General features: G+C 45.3%; 1 protein-coding gene across 3 annotated transcripts in view; it reads left to right on the forward strand.

The window, feature by feature from the left end:
• The window catches only part of LCA5L (lebercilin LCA5 like), a 93791-nt gene that overhangs the window by 2487 nt on the left and 71790 nt on the right, over positions 1-19514 (forward strand). For all 3 annotated transcript variants that reach the window (XM_083171687.1, XM_083171685.1, XM_083171686.1), the window contains exons 2-4: positions 2341-2738; positions 5307-5821; positions 6712-6849. In XM_083171687.1, coding sequence (XP_083027813.1) covers positions 2438-2738; positions 5307-5821; positions 6712-6849 — 954 coding nt within the window. In that variant the 5' untranslated portion in view covers positions 2341-2437. The remainder of the gene's footprint in view (positions 1-2340; positions 2739-5306; positions 5822-6711; positions 6850-19514) is intronic.

Raw genomic sequence — 19514 nt, forward strand, 5'->3', positions numbered from 1 at the left:
TGCTCATTGCCAAGGGGTTAATATCCATTGCCAGTGGGCGGGGAGAGCATGCTGAATGATGTCATATCAGCACGCCCACCTCCTGTTTAGGGCATTTGGATGCTCCGCCCACTACGTATCTTGGTTCAATCCTGCTGTCTGCACCTGAGACACCTCTTTTTTGCATAAAAAGCTTTAATAGCTGATCAGAGCGTTATTCTATAGCTGTCCATGTCAACTCTGGGCATGTGGCCCCCAAAATAGTATACCATGTCCCCGCACATGGCCCGTTACCGCCGTGCTCGGTACAATTTTCCGCTTCCAATTGGAGTCCACATCGATGATAAAGCCTGCAAACGCCCAATAGAATAGCAAAAATCCTAAAAAAACACGTGTTTCTTGTGTCAACCATTGTCAGCGTCAATATAGTGCTAACTACTCCTCACCTCTATGAGGCGACGTACCGCCAGTGACCACTAGAGGCCTCTTGAGGGACCAAATTACTCCTTTGTGTGCTAAAAGATGGCATAACCGAAAGTGAAAGCAATTTTCGCAGAGACACCGATCTGTTACCAACATGCTGGATGTGGCGAGAGGGAGCTGTGAAGACAGAGATTGGAGGTAGGAGCAGATAGGGACTGGGGGTGGGGTGGAGAGTTTGTGGGCTAAAAACTGTCACAGCTCAAAGTGACCGTAAAAACGGTCACAGCTCAAAAGTGAAAGTAAAAACTGTCACAGCTCAAAGTGAACTGACATTGCAGAAGCCGTCATTTTGTTGGGCTATTAACTAGTAAAAATAATAAAATCTGTAAAACACTGAAATAATGCTTCATTCATATTGTCTAAAAGAATAAATCATTTTTTTCAAACAGTTGTATCTGTTATCACTGCAGATTTTGGGGGGCCGAGGAGTCTGTCCTGACAGTTGGGCCCCAATGTTTATATCAGAGGCCGGTAGCCAGAGGGTCTGCAGTGCCTTGAGACACTAGGGCACATTTTATGCCTGGGGCTATTATTGGCACTGCTTTGGAGTATTAGACCCCCTAGATGCCGTTCTATGCAAGACCAAGAAAGGGAGTCAATATTCTTTGTTATTGTGTGTATCACAACAATGCAGGGTTCCCGGAAAGGGGGACGACTGCGAACCGCCCCTCAGCGGGGGGTGGTGGGGGGTCGGTGGGTCAAATGATGCGAATTGCACCATTTTAGCCCCTCCCCCCCCCCCCCCCACAGTGCAATGCCTAAAATACCGGCATTGCATGGCGGGGGTGTGGTTAAAAAGATGTAATCACTCTCACCACGCACCCAAACAGCCAGCCCTCCCGTTGCGCCACCCCACCCCTTTTCCCTCCCGATGACGGCCCACCCTTCTGCCTCTCTGGGCTGGCTGCCCTCTACCAGAGAGGGCAGCCAGAAAGTCGGCAAGTATGCTACAATGGTCCTGGAAGAGGAGAGGTAGGGGCAAAGATCAAACAATAGAGGAAATACCATTGTTATTACTCTAATTCCCATTCCCGACGTCTCTGCAAAATTGATGCTAAATCATGGTTGCCTACCCTCCCAGCCCCCCGCCGATCTCCCACAAACCACCCATCAGGGGGGAGGGGGTGAGAGGCAAATGATAAAAATTGGGTCATTTTAAGCCTAACCATCCCCTTCTGCAGTCGAACCCTAACCCTCTGCCAAGTGACTAACTGTAACTGTTCCCAGTAGCAGTCTAACCCTCCTCCTAGTGCCTAACTCTAACCATCCCCTTCTGCAGCCGAACCCTAACCCTCTGCCAAGTGACTAACTCCAACTGTTTCCTCTGGCAGCCTTACCCTCCCCTAGTGCCTAACCCTAAACATCCCGTTCTACAGCCAAACCCTAATCCTCCACCAAGTGACTAACCCTAACTGTTCCCTCTGGCAGCCTTACCCTGCTCCCCTAGTTTCTAACCATAGCCATCCCCTTCTGCAGCATAACCCTTTGCCAACTGACTAACGCTAACTGGAAGCATAACCCTAAGTGCCTAAAGCAACCCCTAACCCAAAAATCATGAAAAACCATTTGTGAACATTTTGGTATCAACCAGTTGTGCGTTGATTTTTTTGACTCATCTGTTGACCACCTATTGACTATATATGTACTGTCTATCTACCACTTGGATACCATTGAAACTGACCATTAAAGGTCATGGCTAGAATCGCAGTGAATAGTTAGTAGTTGCTGGAAGTTTGACACAACGTTGATAAAGGTCACCTTCCCATTTCATGTCTGGTTAGGGTTTGTAGTGGTTGGAGCTGTTTTCTTTGGTATTGTATCAGAATGTAAAATATCAACTAAAACAAATTGTGACCTATTTTACTTTGCTATTGACAGGGTAAAAGATGTCTTCTCTGGAGTAGAACAGTGAGAACATTGTACAGTGGTCGGATGGGATTTGACACTGGTTTATTCCACTGGGAGATCCTTTAGGATGAGTGATGATGGTTCAGGTGAAAGAGGAGTTTGCAATCCAGTGCCTTCTACTAATACAAAGCAAAGTCCCCAGAGCAGTGACGGAGACATAATTCATAGTCACAACAGCCAAAGCCCCAATGACAAGTCTTATGCGAGTAGTAGCAGCTGCTCGCTCAGCAACCAATCATCTTCAGGTGACTCTGAAGGTGGAAATACACAGAAGACATCAGAGTCCCCCAAGAAGGTTCTCAATGAGCTGGAGCAGACACCTCCAAACACAGGCATGAAACAGAACAGAATTAGCAACACCAAAACTGGTATGTGAAATATATTAGTCGAGGCAATGGCAGTAGGAGGAGCCAGAACTCTTAGGGTTCCTCTCATGGCTACAAATTATTTATAGAATGACTTAGGATATATTTACTAAAGCCTTCGGGAGAGATAAAGTGCACAGAGATAAGGTTCCAGTCAATCAAAAGCTGATTGATTGGAACCTTATCTCTGTGCACTTTATCTCTCTCAAAGGCTTTAGTAAATATATTCTAAGTTACAAACTGTTTGAAAAATAACAGTGCATACACACTGTACAATTTTTTTAGACCAATTTGGTTGAAAGACATTTCCATTGAACCCAGTGTCCTGGACAAAAGATGTTGATGAAAGATATTGACGACAGACAAAAGACGAAAGATCTAGCTACAGTTTATAGGCTCTTTTAGAAAGATATCCAAATTGAGCTGCATGGACAGTTGATGAACAATCTTGATGAACAACTGGCGGGTATGGGCATCATCATTCGACATTCGTCTGTCATCAATATCTTTCGTCAACATCTTTTGTCCAGGACACTGGGTTCAATGGAAATGTCTTTCAACCAAATTGGTCAAAAAAATTGTACAGTGTGTATGTCTGGACTGACCTAGAATTGCGGCATCCGGGTCGGAGAACTGGGCGGGTGGCTGACGTAGTGTGACATCAGCTTCCCGTTCAGGGAAGGCAGGTGCCTGTTTTCCTGGGGGCACCCACTGTTTTTCTGGGACCGATTGAATTAGAATCAGGCTCTTTATCTCCATCCACTGTATCTCTCACCAAGACGTAGTACATAGACCCTATGGTAAATGACGAGGCAGCCATTTTTCTAGCAATCTCCCCAGTGCTGCTGCCACCATCACTGGACTCTGGGGGGGTGGGGGGGGCATTAAAAAAAATGGGTGCAGCATGTACGGTGTTGGCCCGTCTGGGACTCTGGGGCCTGTGTTTAACCACTGCACCCATTATAAATATGCCCCTGTATGTTGGGAACCCAATAAACATTTCCAAGCATACAGTAACTACTGTGTATTATTACCTACTAACCACGTTTTTAATCTGGTGTTGGTGTCATTATTTTGCTCAAGTTAATTCGGTTTTCATAAGAGAAGACACCCGTCTCTCACCCGTTTCCTGGCATGGGAGCAAACCCCCTCTCGCATGTGGCCAAACCGGGGAGAAATCATTTGATGGTCGATCGCCATCAAATTATTTTTCTCCCCCTAAACTGACTTTTATTCTGGCAGCTATCCACCATATTTGGGGCGGGCACTGACGTCATGTGACATAAGCTGCCCGCCCCGAGCAGGCATCGCCTACATTCGTAGGGGAATGCCCAACACTTTGAAAATGCTGGACGCTCATCTGCTGCCACCCTTGCCCGCCGCAGCCCCTCTCTTCCCAGAGTGAATGGCTCGGCGAGTATGAAACCCGCCAAAGCCATCTGCTCTTGGGATTTGCACATGCGCAAACCCTGAACATCGTTAAACTTATTATAAATGTTCCCCTCAAAAACTTTAAAAAACATTCTAAAATTGTAATATTCTTTCATGCCACAATACAAACGGAAATATAAATCAAGTAATGTGAAAATATGAAGGAAATTTGAAATAACAGCAATCACATTGAGTTACAGTACCTAGTAGTAAACATCAGTGGGAGGAGTCAACATGCACTCAGCCAATCACATACCTCTCAACATTGTCAAGCTGTGAAGAGGGCGTGGCCTAGCGATACGGGGCGTTTTTGCCGCTGTGGGGGCATGGGGCTAGCTTTTTCTGAGCTGCTGGCTATGTCCCCAGCCCCTCAGGCTGCAGAATAGATTCTGTGCACATGCGCATAGCGTCTATTCTGCAGCCTGTGGGGCTGGGGAGATAGTGACAGGGGGGGCTCCCAACTATCCCCCAGCGACGGAACACTGCCGGCCCATTGGCGGGACGCAGGAACATCCCAAAAAAACGTGACTCAGTACTGCAGCTGGTAATTATCCTTGCCATTTCATCTTACACCAGCTCTCCAGCACCTGCAAGATACTGTATATACCTGCTGACACATCTTTGTTCAGGTCTACTTAGGGTGCAGTTATATGAACATGTCCCTTACTAAACGCTGGTGTGTTATCACCATGGCAGCCATCGGGGGGGGGGGGGGGGGGTGGAGCGCTGCGGGACTCCAGTATACTATCAAGTATACAGTAAATTATCATAATCAAAGTTCACATTTCCCATGAAGTAATATGGACACCAGAGGTCTCAGACACAACGTCGATTCAAGAAGGGGGACCCTGCCTACTTTCTCTATCCCGGGTCCCACAATTTCTGATGACAGTCCTTCCACTTTATCTCTTCACCAGGCCATACCTTCCAACATGACCCTCTCCAGGAGGGACACAATGCTTTGCTCCTTGACTTCCCTGACACCTTTTTCAATCAATATTAATCATACATTAAGAGGAAAGTCCAGGAGCAGAGAGAGGGTAATGTTGGGAGTTATGCCAGGCTTAATACATCTTCCCCACAGTATGCACAGCGCACTTGGTAAAACCTATAAGTGTAAGCTATTGTTTTTGTTAACAGGAAGCAAAGGATTCTGGTGGAGAAAGTCCCTTCCTTGGAAAACTTTATATTCCAAATCTCAACCGCTACGCGGTGCAAACACAGAAAATGACATCACAGAACGCATCTCCTCAGCGCAACTCCACAAGATTAAAACTCTGTCCAGTGAGTTGCAGAACGTTCAGCGCATGCTGGAGGAGGCGACTACTGAAAACAAGTTACTGACACGTCTGCAGCACAGGTACACAAAGGCACTGGAGAAATATGAGTCCTCAGAAAGCAGCGTCCACCAACTGGTCACCAGGCACAACAGCGAGGTCCGGGCGCTGACAGAGATCCTAAAGTCCTCACAAGAGCGGGAGCGCCATTTATCAAAGAAACTTAAAGAGGCAGAAAGTGAATTGCTGAAGACAAAGGATCAGCTGCAGAAGTTGCAGAAAATCTCAGACGACAAGAACCTCGCTGAGAGGGAGGAGCTGAGCAATACGTTATCGGAACTCGTACTGAAGGTGGAAATCGATGAGAAGAAAGTAAAGGTAAATTATTTTTAAATACACAAAGGGCCCGATTCAGACCTGTTCTGCAGCATAGCAAAAAAACATTCCCCAAAAAACTCATGGCGATTTTGATTATGTCGACCATTTGACCATGTTGACCATATGCTGTCGATCTAGACATTGTCTGTTTGAAATCCAAATACTATCTTCAGTATTCAGCCTCGTAGGTTCAAGTACTTTACAACTCTGGGGGTCATTCAGACCTGATCGCTCAGGTCTGAATTAGACCCCGGCCACGAACATGTTCAAGTCCCTGGAGCGAATTCCTTATACACTCGTCGGGACGTTCGCTCACTGATGGCCGGGCAGAGGGCGGTTGCCGAGGTCCGGCCAGTGTTTCATGGGCGTGCCCACAAAAATGGTGGGCGCGCCTATAGAAACGCTGAGCAGGCCTGTCAGTATGCAGGCGCGTCCATGCCTGCTTGAGGCGGGTGGCCGACGTCACATGACTTTTACTTTTTTCTTGAGGGAAGAAAGATCATTCGATGGTGAGGAACCATCAAATGATTTTTCTTTCTTGCGGCCGTATGCGAGCAGATGTGTGAGCGTTAACCTGCTCGCTAAGCACCGAATATACGCTGCCTAGCGAGCAGGTCTGAATCGTGTCCTTTGTCAGAATATACTGATCTTCATAAATATTATGGGTGGATATTGTAAGTGAAAAAAAAGTCCGGCCCAGGAATATTGTAAATGAAAAGAATCGTGGCAAGAATTATAATTTGCTATTTTATTTAATTATTTGGGGGGGGGGGGGGGGGGGGTGGAATTATTTATTTATTAAATTATTTTGAATCTCTCTCCTGCCAGAGGTGAGTTCTGATTTGACCAATCAGGTTGCTGAATCCATTCTATTGTCACGTTTCTTGCAGGCACTGGAGAAGCATCATCATCTGATGGTTAACTTCTATGATCGGCAGTTGTATCTAGAAAGTAAAAAGGTTTCTGATGTCCGGGACACCAACCAGAAGCTGCAAGATGAGATTCTCTCCCTGCAGAAGAAGATAAAGGTACCGTACACAGCTGTTCATGTAATACAGCTGAGCGCTGCACAGAGCACTGGTAGCCACTAGACATTGCATCAGAGGTGCCGAGGGACTGGGTAGAACTGCGTTCCACCACCTGTAGTGGTAGGGGAACTATTTCGTCCTCCACCACACCCCTTTTGTTTATAAGGGGCACTACTACTGTGGGCATTTAGTATATAAAGTACACTACTACTGTGGGCATTATGTGTAGGGGGCACTACTGTGAGCATTGTCTATAAGTGACACTACTGTGTGGCATACAGGTATAAGGAGTACTAGTAAATAACATGTATAAGGGTTACTACTGAGTGACAGAATGTGAATAAGGGGCACTACTGTGTCATATGTGGCATGAGTTCCACCACCTCTCCAGGACCACTTTAAGCTCTGCGGATTGCATGATATCAGGTTTCTGTAGCAAATAATGATAGGGAGGTATGTATATAGTCAAGGCCAGATTAAGGGCCTCATGGGCCTGGCGCTGAAGATGTTCAAGGGCCTATACTGAGAAGGGTGGGTGCTGAGACCAGGGCATTGTGGGTGTGGCCAGGGCTGTGTGGGTATGAGCAGGGCTTTGGTACTGTGTGGCATACATGTATAAGGAGTATAGTCAGGGTTTAAAGGGGAATGGGGTGGAACTGAGTTCCACCACCTCAAAAGGTGAGGTGGAACATTTTAACCTCCACATTGGCCCTGCACAGTAATTCTCACAGAAATGCATTCTAGTTTGCAGGGGATGCCAAAACCCTACCACTGGCCCGGTCTTTGCCTAATGGGGGGAGGGGAGGGGGTGTAAATATGTAGCATAAAGAAATGACTTCCCCCACCTCTGCATGACCACTTTATGCACTAAAGTAATATGTATAAGGGTTACTACAGAGTGACAGAATGTGAATTAGGGGCTTTACTGTGTCATAACGTGAATAAAGGACACTGGGGCAGATGTATTAAGCCTGGAGAAGAGATAAACTGGAGATAAACTGGAGATAAAGTGAAAGGCCATAAAGCACCAGCCAATGAACTGTGTTAGAAAATGACAGCTGAGAGTTGATTGGCTGTGCTTTATCTCCTTTCACTTTTTCTCCACTCTATCTCCAGTTTATCTCTTCTCCAGTCTGAATACATCTGCCCCAGTATGTGGTATAAAATAAATCAGGGGCATAGACATAAGGAAAAATAGCTCATATAAATTTGAAAATGTAAAGTAATATATCACAGTTATGCTTCTAAAAAGTAATGTTGATATTCTAAGTAAAATAAAGTGTGTTGCCTTAGCTTAACAAACGGCAGCCATTTTGTGCTTTGAGCTAATATTCATGAGAATGAGGCCTATTAGTTCATGAGCAAATATTAATTCACAAGGAAATATCATTCATTTATGAGGAAATATCATTAAATCATGAGCAAGTATCATTAATTCATGGGGAAATATCATTAATTCACAAGGAATTATCATTAATTCATGAGGAAATATCATTAATTCATGAGGAAATATTAATTCACAAGGAAATATCATTAATTCACGAGGAAATATCATTCATTCATTAGGAAATATCATTGGACAGTTGGCGCTTTAACCCCTTCCCGACATTTGACGTACATTTACGTCATGGTCGGGAAGCACTTCCCGACACATGGCGTAAATGTACGTCATGGATTTAAACTGTCACCGCGTCTATAGACGCGGTGACAGTTTCAACATGTCTGCTGTCCCTGACAGCAGACATGTCCGTGCATGCCCAGGGGGGGCTGCGATGCCGCCCCCCGTCGGCGATCGCTGTGATTGGCTGTTCAGTGTGAACAGCCATTCACAGCGTTTTCCTGTGTCACCGGCGAATAACGTTCGCCGGTGACACGGGATCGGAGGTGATTGGTGCTGTAAAGTACAGCACCAATCACCGCGGGGTGTAAGGGTGACACTGGTGTCACCCCACCTCACCCCGCCCGCCCCCAAAGGCCGTGATTGGTCCGTCGGACCGACGGACCAATCACAGCCATGGAGGGGGGTTTAAACTAACGGTGACTGCACTGCAGACGCCATTCCGGTCTGGAATAGCGTGCAGTGCGGTCACCGTGCCCACCTGCCGCCATATACTGACCAGAACCTTGCTCCATACTTACCTGATCACTGCTTCATCACTGCTTGATCACTGCTTGATCTGTGCTTGTAGTGTGCTGGATGCTTCCTGGATCCTGTTGCTACTTGTGCCTTCCTGTGCTGTGAAATTGTGCTGCTGCAGTGTAATAGCTAGATAGAGAGATAGATAGAGAGAGATAGAGAGATAGAGAGAGATAGAGAGAGATAGAGAGAGAGATAGTGTCAGAGAGTGCTATATTTTGTGCTGCTGCAGTGTGATATAGTTATAGATAGAGAGAGAGAGATAGAGAGATAGAGAGAGATAGAGAGAGAGAGATAGATAGAGAGGCCTAGTGACAGAGTGCTATATTTTGTGCTGCTGCAGTGTGATAGTTATAGAGAGATAGAGAGAGATAGAGAGAGAGAGATAGAGAGAGATAGTGACAGATTGTGCTATATATTTTTTTATATAACTGACTGCTGCCCCCTCCTTTTGTGCTGATCAGTATAAATTAACTGATCAGCAACTTTTTGGGGGCGCAGGTTTTTTTTTATATATAGATATACCTGTCAGTGCTGCTGCTGCAGTGTCATAGAGTGATAGATAGTGAGAGATAGAGAGATAGAGAGAGATAGTGACAGAGAGTGATAGAGAGTGCTAAATTTTGTGTCTGCTGCCCCCGCCTTTTGTGCTGATCACTATATCTGAGGTGATCAGCAACTTTTTTGGGGGTACAGAGGTTTTTTTTTTTTTATATATATACCTGTCAGTTGCACTGTCAGTTGCACCAAAGGGTGTGCACCTGCTGCACCTCACTGGTAATCAGTGTCGCATCACTGATCACCTTTTTTTTTTTTGTGAGTGCTGTGGGGTCTTTTTTTAATTTTTTTTTTACACACACTGTGATTTTGTGGGTGTCCTGTGGCCACTGTGCGCTGATCAGTGACGTACATCACTGATCAGCTTTTTCGGCACAGGGTTGATCTATTTATTTTTTTTTTTATCAAATTCCTGTTGCCTTTGAGCGCTGTTCAGTGACAGACGTTACTGACCAACATCTGTGCTCAATTTTTGGCGCAGGACCTTTTTTTTTTTTTTTTTTTAACCCCTTCAATTTTTTATTTTTAACCCCTTCATTTTTTTTTTTTTTTATTGGTATAGAGTATTTTTTTTTTTTCTGCACTACATACACACTACACACTACATACCCCCCGGGTTGAAATAAAGTTTGTACCCCCCCCTACACTATACACGTGTTGAAACATTTCACTACCAGTAACACAAAAATAAAAATGGCATCCCAAATGTCCTCCCAAATGTCCTCCCAAATGTCCTCCCAGTCATCCAGGAGAATGTATTCAGTGGAGGAGGCATATGCCATGCTTGCCTCTGACTCTGACACAGCCAGTGATGCAAGCGGGGAATTTGAAGGATTCGTCTTAAGCTCCTCTTCCTCCTCTGGTGATGAGGGACCCCCTCAAAGACGCCCCCGTAGAGCAGCTGAGACCCCCCCCCCCAACAATTGATCTCGTATGGACCCCACCACCAGACAATTTTGAGCCCCAGGTTCCTGAGTTTTTGGCCATGCCAGGAATCCAATTTGATTCCACAGGTCTCAGAGAAATTGACTTTTTCAAATTATTTTTCTCTGATGATTTTATAAATTTAATGGTGGACCAAACTAATTTATATGCCCAGCAGTTTATTGCTCAAAACCCCACGTCATCATTTGCTAGGTGGACCCCTGTAGATGCAGTAGAGATGATGACGTTTTGGGGTCTGGTGTTTCATATGGGCATAGTAAAAAAGCCAGAAATTAGGCAATATTGGAGTACAGATGTTCTGTACAGTACTCCATTTTACCGTATGGCCATGACCCGGACTCGATTTGAGACAATTCTTAAATTTATACATTACACCGATAATGCACAGTGCCCACCCAGAGATGATCCCACCTTTGACCGGCTATTCAAAGTCAGGCCGGTCATTGATCATTTCAGTGCCAAATTTGAAGAGGTGTACATCCCTGAAAAATTTATTTGTATCGACGAGTCCCTTATACATTTTAAAGGAAGGGTTAAATTCCGCCAGTACCTTCCCAGTAAGAGGGCAAGGTATGGCATAAAAATGTATAAACTGTGTGAAAGCACCTCAGGGTACACCCACAGGTTTAGGGTTTATGAAGGGAAGGATTCAAGAATTGAACCGCCAGAATGCCCCCCCTCCCTCGTAGGTGTTAGTGGGAAAATTGTCTGGGATTTAGTGCACCCCTTCCTGGATAAAGGTTATCACCTCTATGTGGATAACTTTTACACTAGCATCCCCCTGTTTAAGGCCCTTGGTTCAAGAGGTACAGCAGCTTGCGGTACTGTGCGCAAGAACCAAAGAGGCCTCCCAAAAACGCACATTGCCCAAGTAATGAGAAGGGGTGAAAGCAGGGGAATATGCAACGAAAATATGTTGTTGGTCAAATATAAGGACAAGAGGGATGTCCTTATACTGACAACAATTCACGGAGACAGTACCACCTCCGTCCCTGTACGAGGTACCAGTACCCACACCTCAAAACCTAATTGTATCCTGGATTACAATAGGTACATGGGCGGAGTGGATCTTTCAGATCAGGTACTGAAGCCGTACAGTGCCCTGCGGAAAACAAAAATCTGGTACAAGAAGGTGGCCGTGTATATCATCCAGATGGCACTGTATAACGCTTACGTGCTATTCCGTTCTACCGGCCAGAGGGGGACATTTATGCACTTTCAAGAGGAAGTCATAAAGGGCCTAATATTTGGGAACCAGCAGGCAGAGGGCCCCAGTACTTCTAGTACTGGCCCCCGTATTGTACCAGGGCAGCATTTTCCTGATGAAATCCCCTCCACTGGAAAAAAGGGCAGGACACAAAAAAGGTGCAAAGTTTGCTATAAAAAGGGAATAAGAAAGCAAACTATTTTCCAGTGTGACACTTGCCCCGACAAACCCGGCCTATGTATAAAGGAGTGTTTTAAAATATACCACACATCTATGGAATATTAGGTTCATAATTTCACCGTGCTTCGGGGGTCTTGCTAATGCCACATAGCACCCACCATTCATTCCACCAGAATCTGAGCCGCAAAATCCAAAAATCACTCCTTCCCTTCTGAGTCCTGCCATGCACCCAACTGGTATTTTTTGGTCACATGTGAGGCATTGCCGTACTTGGGAGATATTGGGGCACAGATTTTGGGGTGCTTTTTCTCCTTCATTCCTTGTGAAAATGAAAAATTTTGAGCCAGAACTGCATTTTTGTGTAAAAAAATGTAATTTTTCATGTTCACTGCCCAGTTTTATCAAAATTGGTGAAACCCCTGGGGGTTTGAAATGTACACTATACCCCTAGATGAATTCCCTGAGGGGTGTAGTTTGCAAAATGGGGTCACTTGTGGGGGGGTTCCACTGTATTGGTGCTTTGGGGGTCTTGCTAATGCGACATAGCACCCACCATCATTCCACCAGAATTTGTGCTGCAAACTCCAAATATCACTCCTTCCCTTCTGAGTCCTGCCACTTTTTGGTCACACATGAGGCATTGCCGTACTCGGGAGAAATTGGGGCACAGATTTTGGGGTGCTTTGTCTCCTTCATTCCTTCTGAAAATGAAAAATTTTGAGCCAGAACTGCATTTTTGTGTAAAAAAATGTAATTTTTCATTTTCACTGCCCACTTGTATCAAAATTGGTGAAACCCCTGGGGGTTTGAAATGTACACTATACCCCTAGATGAATTCCCTGAGGGGTGTACTTCGCAAAATGGGGTGACTTGTGGGGGGGTTCCACTGTATTGGTGCAACATAGCACCCACCATTCATTCCACCAAAATCTGTGCTGCAAAATCCAAAAATCACTCCTTCCCTTCTGAGTCCTGCCATGCACCCAACTGGTATTTTTTGGTCACATGTGAGGCATTGCCGTACTCGGGAGAAATTGGGGCACAGATTTTGCGGTGCTTTTTCTCCTTCATACCTTCTGAAAATGAAAAATTTTGAGCCAGAACTGCATTTTTGTGTAAAAAAATGTAATTTTTCATGTTCACTGCCCACTTGTATCAAAATTGGTGAAACCCCTGGGGGTTTGAAATGTACACTATACCCCTAGATGAATTCCCTGAGGGGTGTAGTTTGCAAAATGGGGTCACTTGTGGGGGGGTTCCACTGTCTTGGTGCTTGGGGGGTCTTGCTAATGCGACATAGCACCCACCAAAATTCCACCAGAATCTGAGCTGCAAAATCCAAAAATCACTCCTTCCCTTCTGAGTCCTGCCATGCACCCAACTGGTACTTTTTGGTCACATGTGAGGCATTGCCGTACTCGGGAGAAATTGGGGCACAGATTTTGGGGTGCTTTTTCTCCTTCATACCTTCTGAAAATGAAAAATTTTGAGCCAGAACTGCATTTTTGTGTAAAAAAATGTAATTTTTCATGTTCACTGCCCACTTGTATCAAAATTGGTGAAACCCCTGGGGGTTTGAAATGTACACTATACCCCTAGATGAATTCCCTGAGGGGTGTAGTTTGCAAAATGGGGTCACTTGTGGGGGGGTTCCACTGTCTTGGTGCTTGGGGGGTCTTGCTAATGCGACATAGCACCCACCAAAATTCCACCAGAATCTGAGCTGCAAAATCCAAAAATCACTCCTTCCCTTCTGAGTCCTGCCATGCACCCAACTGGTATTTTTTGGTCACATGTGAGGCATTGCCGTACTCGGGAGAAATTGGGGCACAGATTTTGGGGTGCTTTTTCTCCTTCATACCTTCTGAAAATGAAAAATTTTGAGCCAGAACTGCATTTTTGTGTAAAAAAATGTAATTTTTCATGTTCACTGCCCACTTGTATCAAAATTGGTGAAACCCCTGGGGGTTTGAAATGTACACTATACCCCTAGATGAATTCCCTGAGGGGTGTAGTTTGCAAAATGGGGTCACTTGTGGGGGGTTCCACTGTCTTGGTGCTTGGGGGGTCTTGCTAATGCGACATAGCACCCACCAAAATTCCACCAGAATCTGAGCTGCAAAATCCAAAAATCACTCCTTCCCTTCTGAGTCCTGCCATGCACCCAACTGGTATTTTTTGTTCACATGTGAGGCATTGCCGTACTCGGGAGAAATTGGGGCACAGATTTTGGGGTGCTTTTTCTCCTTCATACCTTCTGAAAATGAAAAATTTTGAGCCAGAACTGCATTTTTGTGTAAAAAAATGTAATTTTTCATGTTCACTGCCCACTTGTATCAAAATTGGTGAAACCCCTGGGGGTTTGAAATGTACACTATACCCCTAGATGAATTCCCTGAGGGGTGTAGTTTGCAAAATGGGGTCACTTGTGGGGGGGTTCCACTGTATTGGTGCTTTGGGGGTCTTGCTAATGCGACATAGCACCCACCAAAATTCCACCAGAATCTGAGCTGCAAAATCCAAAAATCACTCCTTCCCTTCTGAGTCCTGCCATGCACCCAACTGGTATTTTTTGGTCACATGTGAGGCATTGCCGTACTCGGGAGAAATTGGGGCACAGATTTTGGGGTGCTTTTTCTCCTTCATACCTTCTGAAAATGAAAAATTTTGAGCCAGAACTGCATTTTTGTGTAAAAAAATGTAATTTTTCATTTTCACTGCCCACTTGTATCAAAATTGGTGAAACCCCTGGGGGTTTGAAATGTACACTATACCCCTAGATGAATTCCCTGAGGGGTGTACTTTGCAAAATGGGGTGACTTGTGGGGGGGTTCCACTGTATTGGTGCAACATAGCACCCACCATTCATTCCACCAAAATCTGTGCTGCAAAATCCAAAAATCACTCCTTCCCTTCTGAGTCCTGCCATGCACCCAACTGGTATTTTTTGTTCACATGTGAGGCATTGCCGTACTCGGGAGAAATTGGGGCACAGATTTTGGGGTGCTTTTTCTCCTTCATACCTTCTGAAAATGAAAAATTTTGAGCCAGAACTGCATTTTTGTGTAAAAAAATGTAATTTTTCATTTTCACTGCCCACTTGTATCAAAATTGGTGAAACCCCTGGGGGTTTGAAATGTACACTATACCCCTAGATGAATTCCCTGAGGGGTGTAGTTTGCAAAATGGGGTCACTTGTGGGGGGGTTCCACTGTATTGGTGCTTGGGGGGTCTTGCTAATGCGACATAGCACCCACCAGAATCTGAGCTGCAAAATCCAAAAATCACTCCTTCCCTTCTGAGTCCTGCCATGCACCCAACTGGTATTTTTTGGTCACATGAGAGGCATTGCGGTACTCGGGAGAAATTGGGGCACAGATTTTGGGGTGCTTTGTCTCCTTCATTCCTTGTGAAAATGAAAAATTTTGAGCCAGAACTGCATTTTTGTGTAAAAAATGTAATTTTTCATTTTCACTGCCCAGTTGTATCAAAATTGGTGAAACCCCTGGGGGTTTGAAATGTACACTATACCCCTAGATGAATTCCCTGAGGGGTGTAGTTTGCAAAATGGGGTAACTTGTGGGGGGGTTCCTAAATTTTAGCATCTTATGGTGCCTAGAAACCTACATGGTGCCTAAAAAATAATCTCATAAAAAGGAGGCTCCAAAATCAAGTAGGTGCTCCTTCTATTATGAAGCCTGTGGTTTGGTCAACGTGCACACTAGGGCCACATATAGGATATTTTTGAAAACAAAAGAATTGGGGGAATCAATTTTTAGTCACATTTCTCTAGAAAAATGTACTGTGTTCCTTAGAAAAATGTATTAAAATTGCAAATCTGCAAAAAAAATGAAATTTTGAAATTTCACCTACACTTTGTTTTAATTCCTGTGAAACACCTAAAGGGTTAACAAACTTCCAAAATGCTGTTTTGAATACTGTGAGGGGTGCAGTTTTTGAAATGGCATCATTTATGGGGGTGTCTCACATACAAGTCCCTCAAAGTCATATCAGAACTGAACTGGTCCCTAAAAAAATCAGTGTTTGAAATTTTCTTGAAAATTTGAGAATTTGCTATTCATATTGTAAGCCTCCTAGTGTCCAAAAAAATTAAAAGGAAGTTGAAATAATGATGGAAACATAAAGTAGACATATGGTCTATGTTAGTTATTAACTATTTTGAGTGGTATGATTATTTGTCTCACAAGCAGAAAATTTAACATTTTGCAAATCGCTAAATTTTCCATTTTTTCACGACATTTTGGTATTTTTCACAAAAAAACACAGACTGTATCGACCCAAATTTACCACTAATTTGAAGTACAATGTGTCACGAAAAAACAATCTCAAAATCACTGGGATAAGTAAAAGCAAAAAAAAGTTATCCCCACTTAAGTGAGACATGTCAGATTTGAAAAAAATGGCTCTGTCAGGAACGCAAAAACTAGCTCTGTCAGGAAGGGGTTAATAGACAGTATTCTCACATTGATTCATCCCTCAAAATGGCTGCCTATTCTGTTCTGTCACTGCTACCTTGGTGAATTAATATACTTGAATTCCATTAATACTGGCCAAGTTTACAAAAAGGCCATAACCTCAGTTGTTAAGACAACGTTGGATGTAATTGGGCACTAAGGTGGTTTTCTATATTATGGGTATTATTGTAATTTACTAGTTCCCAGCCCATCAAAATGACTGGCAACATAATGTCAGCGGCGACGGCTATGCACACCGAAAGGAGCAACCCTTGAATTGGACATCTATTTGGGTGGATGCATGCTGCATACATGCTCACATTCTTCAACCTGCTGGCTGGACTCTAAGGAGCACATACACCTAATTGACACTTGCTGTTTTCAAACGGTAGCTAATACTGAAAAAATTCTAAGGTGCTGTGTCCAGTGTGTCAGGGGCTGTGTCCAGTGTACAGGGACTGTGTACAGGGGTTGTGTCCAGTGTACAGGGGCTGTGTCCAGTATACAGGGGCTGTGTACAGGGGCTGTGTCCATTGTCCAGGGCAGGGGCTGTGTCCAGGGGTTGTGTCCAGTGTACAGGGGCTGTGTCCAGTGTACAGGGGCTGTGCACAGGGGCTGTGTACAGGGGTTGTGTGCAGGGGCTGTGTCCAGTGTACAGGGGCTGCGTCCATTGTCCAGGGGCTGTGTCCATTGTCCAGGGGCTGTGTCCAGGGTGACGGGCTGTATCCAGAGTCCAGTGTGGCGGCCTGTGTCCAGGGGCAGTGTCCAGTGTGACGGCTGTGTCCAGTGTACAGGAGCTGTGCCCAGGAGCTGTGTCCATTGTCCAGGGGCTGTGTCCAGGGTAACGGGCTGTATCCAGTGTCCAGTGTGATGGCTGTGTCCAGTGTACAGGAGCTGTGTCCAGAGGCTGTGTCCATTGTCCAGGGGCTGTGTCCAGGGTGACGGCCTGTATCTAGTGTCCAGTGTGACGGGCTGTATCCAGTGTAACGGGCTATGTCCAGGGGCAGTGTCCAGTGTCTAGGGACAGTGTCCAGTGTCCAGGGGCAGTGTCCAGTGTGACAGGCTGTGTCCAGTGTAAAGTAAGAAAAATAAATAAAAGTAATAAATAAAATAAAAACAAATTTTTGGAGGATAATGGAGGAGGAAATAGTGGTAGATCAGCAACCTGATAGAAGTGCTGAAGCTGCTACCACCAGTCATGACAATGATTGGTTTGTTAAACTGTGTATGTTCTGTATACAACATAAGGGTGAGTGGGTGGGTGGGCCCAAGGACAATTTCATCTTGCACCTCTTTGTATTTTTTGCTCTTTGGAGCATTTCTCTTTTTTGGGGTAGTTTATTAAACTGCCACCGTGTCTGCCCCTGCAGCGCCGCTCTGCTTCCAAGATGTGCCAGGTTGGAAGTGTAAGGTCCACATGTATGTGATGCCCACTGCTGTCGCTTAGCTTAGTCATCCAGCTACCTCGGTATAACCTTTTGGCCCAACTACAGTGAATGAAAACAATTTTGTGAGCTGAGAAGTTATCAAAATTGACTAGAAATGAGTGCAAACTAATATTATTGAGGTCAATAATACTTTCGGGGCAAAAACAGGCCCAAATTCTGTTATTTTAGCCATTTTTAGCATTTTTTTCATAAAAATCCAAAACCAAAAACCGCAAGGGTGGTTTTGCCAAAACCAATCCAGATCCAAAACACGAAGGGAGATCCAGATACAAAACCAAAACCCGAAAAAGTGGCCGGTGCACATCTCTAATATATATACAATGTCTATATATATATATATATATATATATATATTTTTTTTTTTTTTTTTTTTTTTTTAACCCCCCCCCCCCCTGCAGTTACCCATTGACCAAGTTTATACTGCCTTTACTCTGTGTATTGACAGTGTAATATTCTCCCTTGCAGTTTGTGGCCAGTAAAGACAAGTGGGAGGAGGCCCCCCTGTCTAAAGTGACCCAGGCCCCCAAAGGCTTAATCCAGCACTGATAAGGGCCCTCATACACAGTGGCGTAACTATAGCACCGCAGCCCCCGCGGTCGCGGGGGGGGGGGGCTGTGCATGTGGGGGCGCCGGGGGGCTGCGGTGCTATAGTAATGCCCCCGCCCCCCTTACCAGGCTTACCTGTCTGCGCGTCCCGGCTCCCCTCCTGGCTTCAATCAATTCTTTGGAGACGGACCACGATAAATTGGCCGCCCCATAAAGCAGACAATTCTCTGAAACTGTCTGCGGTATGGGGGAGGCCATTTTATCGTGGTCCGTCTGCATAGAATTAATTGAAGCCAGGAGGGGAGCCGGGACGCGCAGACAGGTAAGCCTGCGGCGATGGGGGGGGGGGGGCACGGGCGGCCGGGGGGTGGGGGGAGGCCAGCGGGGAGGGGGGGAGGCGCCCAAAACCTAGCTACGCAACTGCTCATACAGATGTGGTTGGAGATGCTATCACTGCTAATAACACCAATATGGTAATAGCAGGCTGTGCCACGACTCCTGCATGATTTACTGATCTGATTGGCATCCTCGGATCATAAACACCATTGGCTGGATGCGTGACCCATGGGGTCGCATTTGCTACACAAAGGCCAGGAATTCTGCATCGTCTCATGGAGATCCTGGCTTCTTCCCTCCCCTGCAATTCTGGTGTCACAGCTCGGCATTAAGAAACAGAGGTCATCGCTGCTCTCTTCCAATCCCAAATGGCAGCAGACTGTTAATCACTGACAGTCTAATGCCGTCCTGCATCCACCGCCGCAGACCTGTACTGCACATGCCCGAACATTGTTACTTTGCAACATTTTCCATAGGATCTGAATAATAGCCAATATCACAAAGCAGCACCTGGACCTCTTTGTGTACCTTCTTATATATACTGTACATGTTTCAGTGGCGTATTTATAATGGGTGCCGTGTGCCCCAGAGTCACAAGGAGGCTCACATTGCACATGCACAACCATTTGTTGCAATAGTAGCCCCGCGATTAAGGCAGCAGCACTAGGGAAATCACCGGAAAAATGGCAGCCGCTCCATTCTTCTGGAGATGTACACATTCATTAGAGTCTGAGCCCTCTAGTGGTCAGACTCTATAGTGCTATGCTGTGTCGTGCTGCTGCTGGCAGAGAGGAGGAGGAAGACTCCTCTTCCTCTCTTAAAATTCCTCTGAC

The sequence above is a fragment of the Crinia signifera genome, chromosome 2 (assembly GCF_055691185.1).
Source record: "Crinia signifera chromosome 2, ASM5569118v1, whole genome shotgun sequence".
NCBI lineage: Eukaryota > Metazoa > Chordata > Amphibia > Anura > Myobatrachidae > Crinia > Crinia signifera.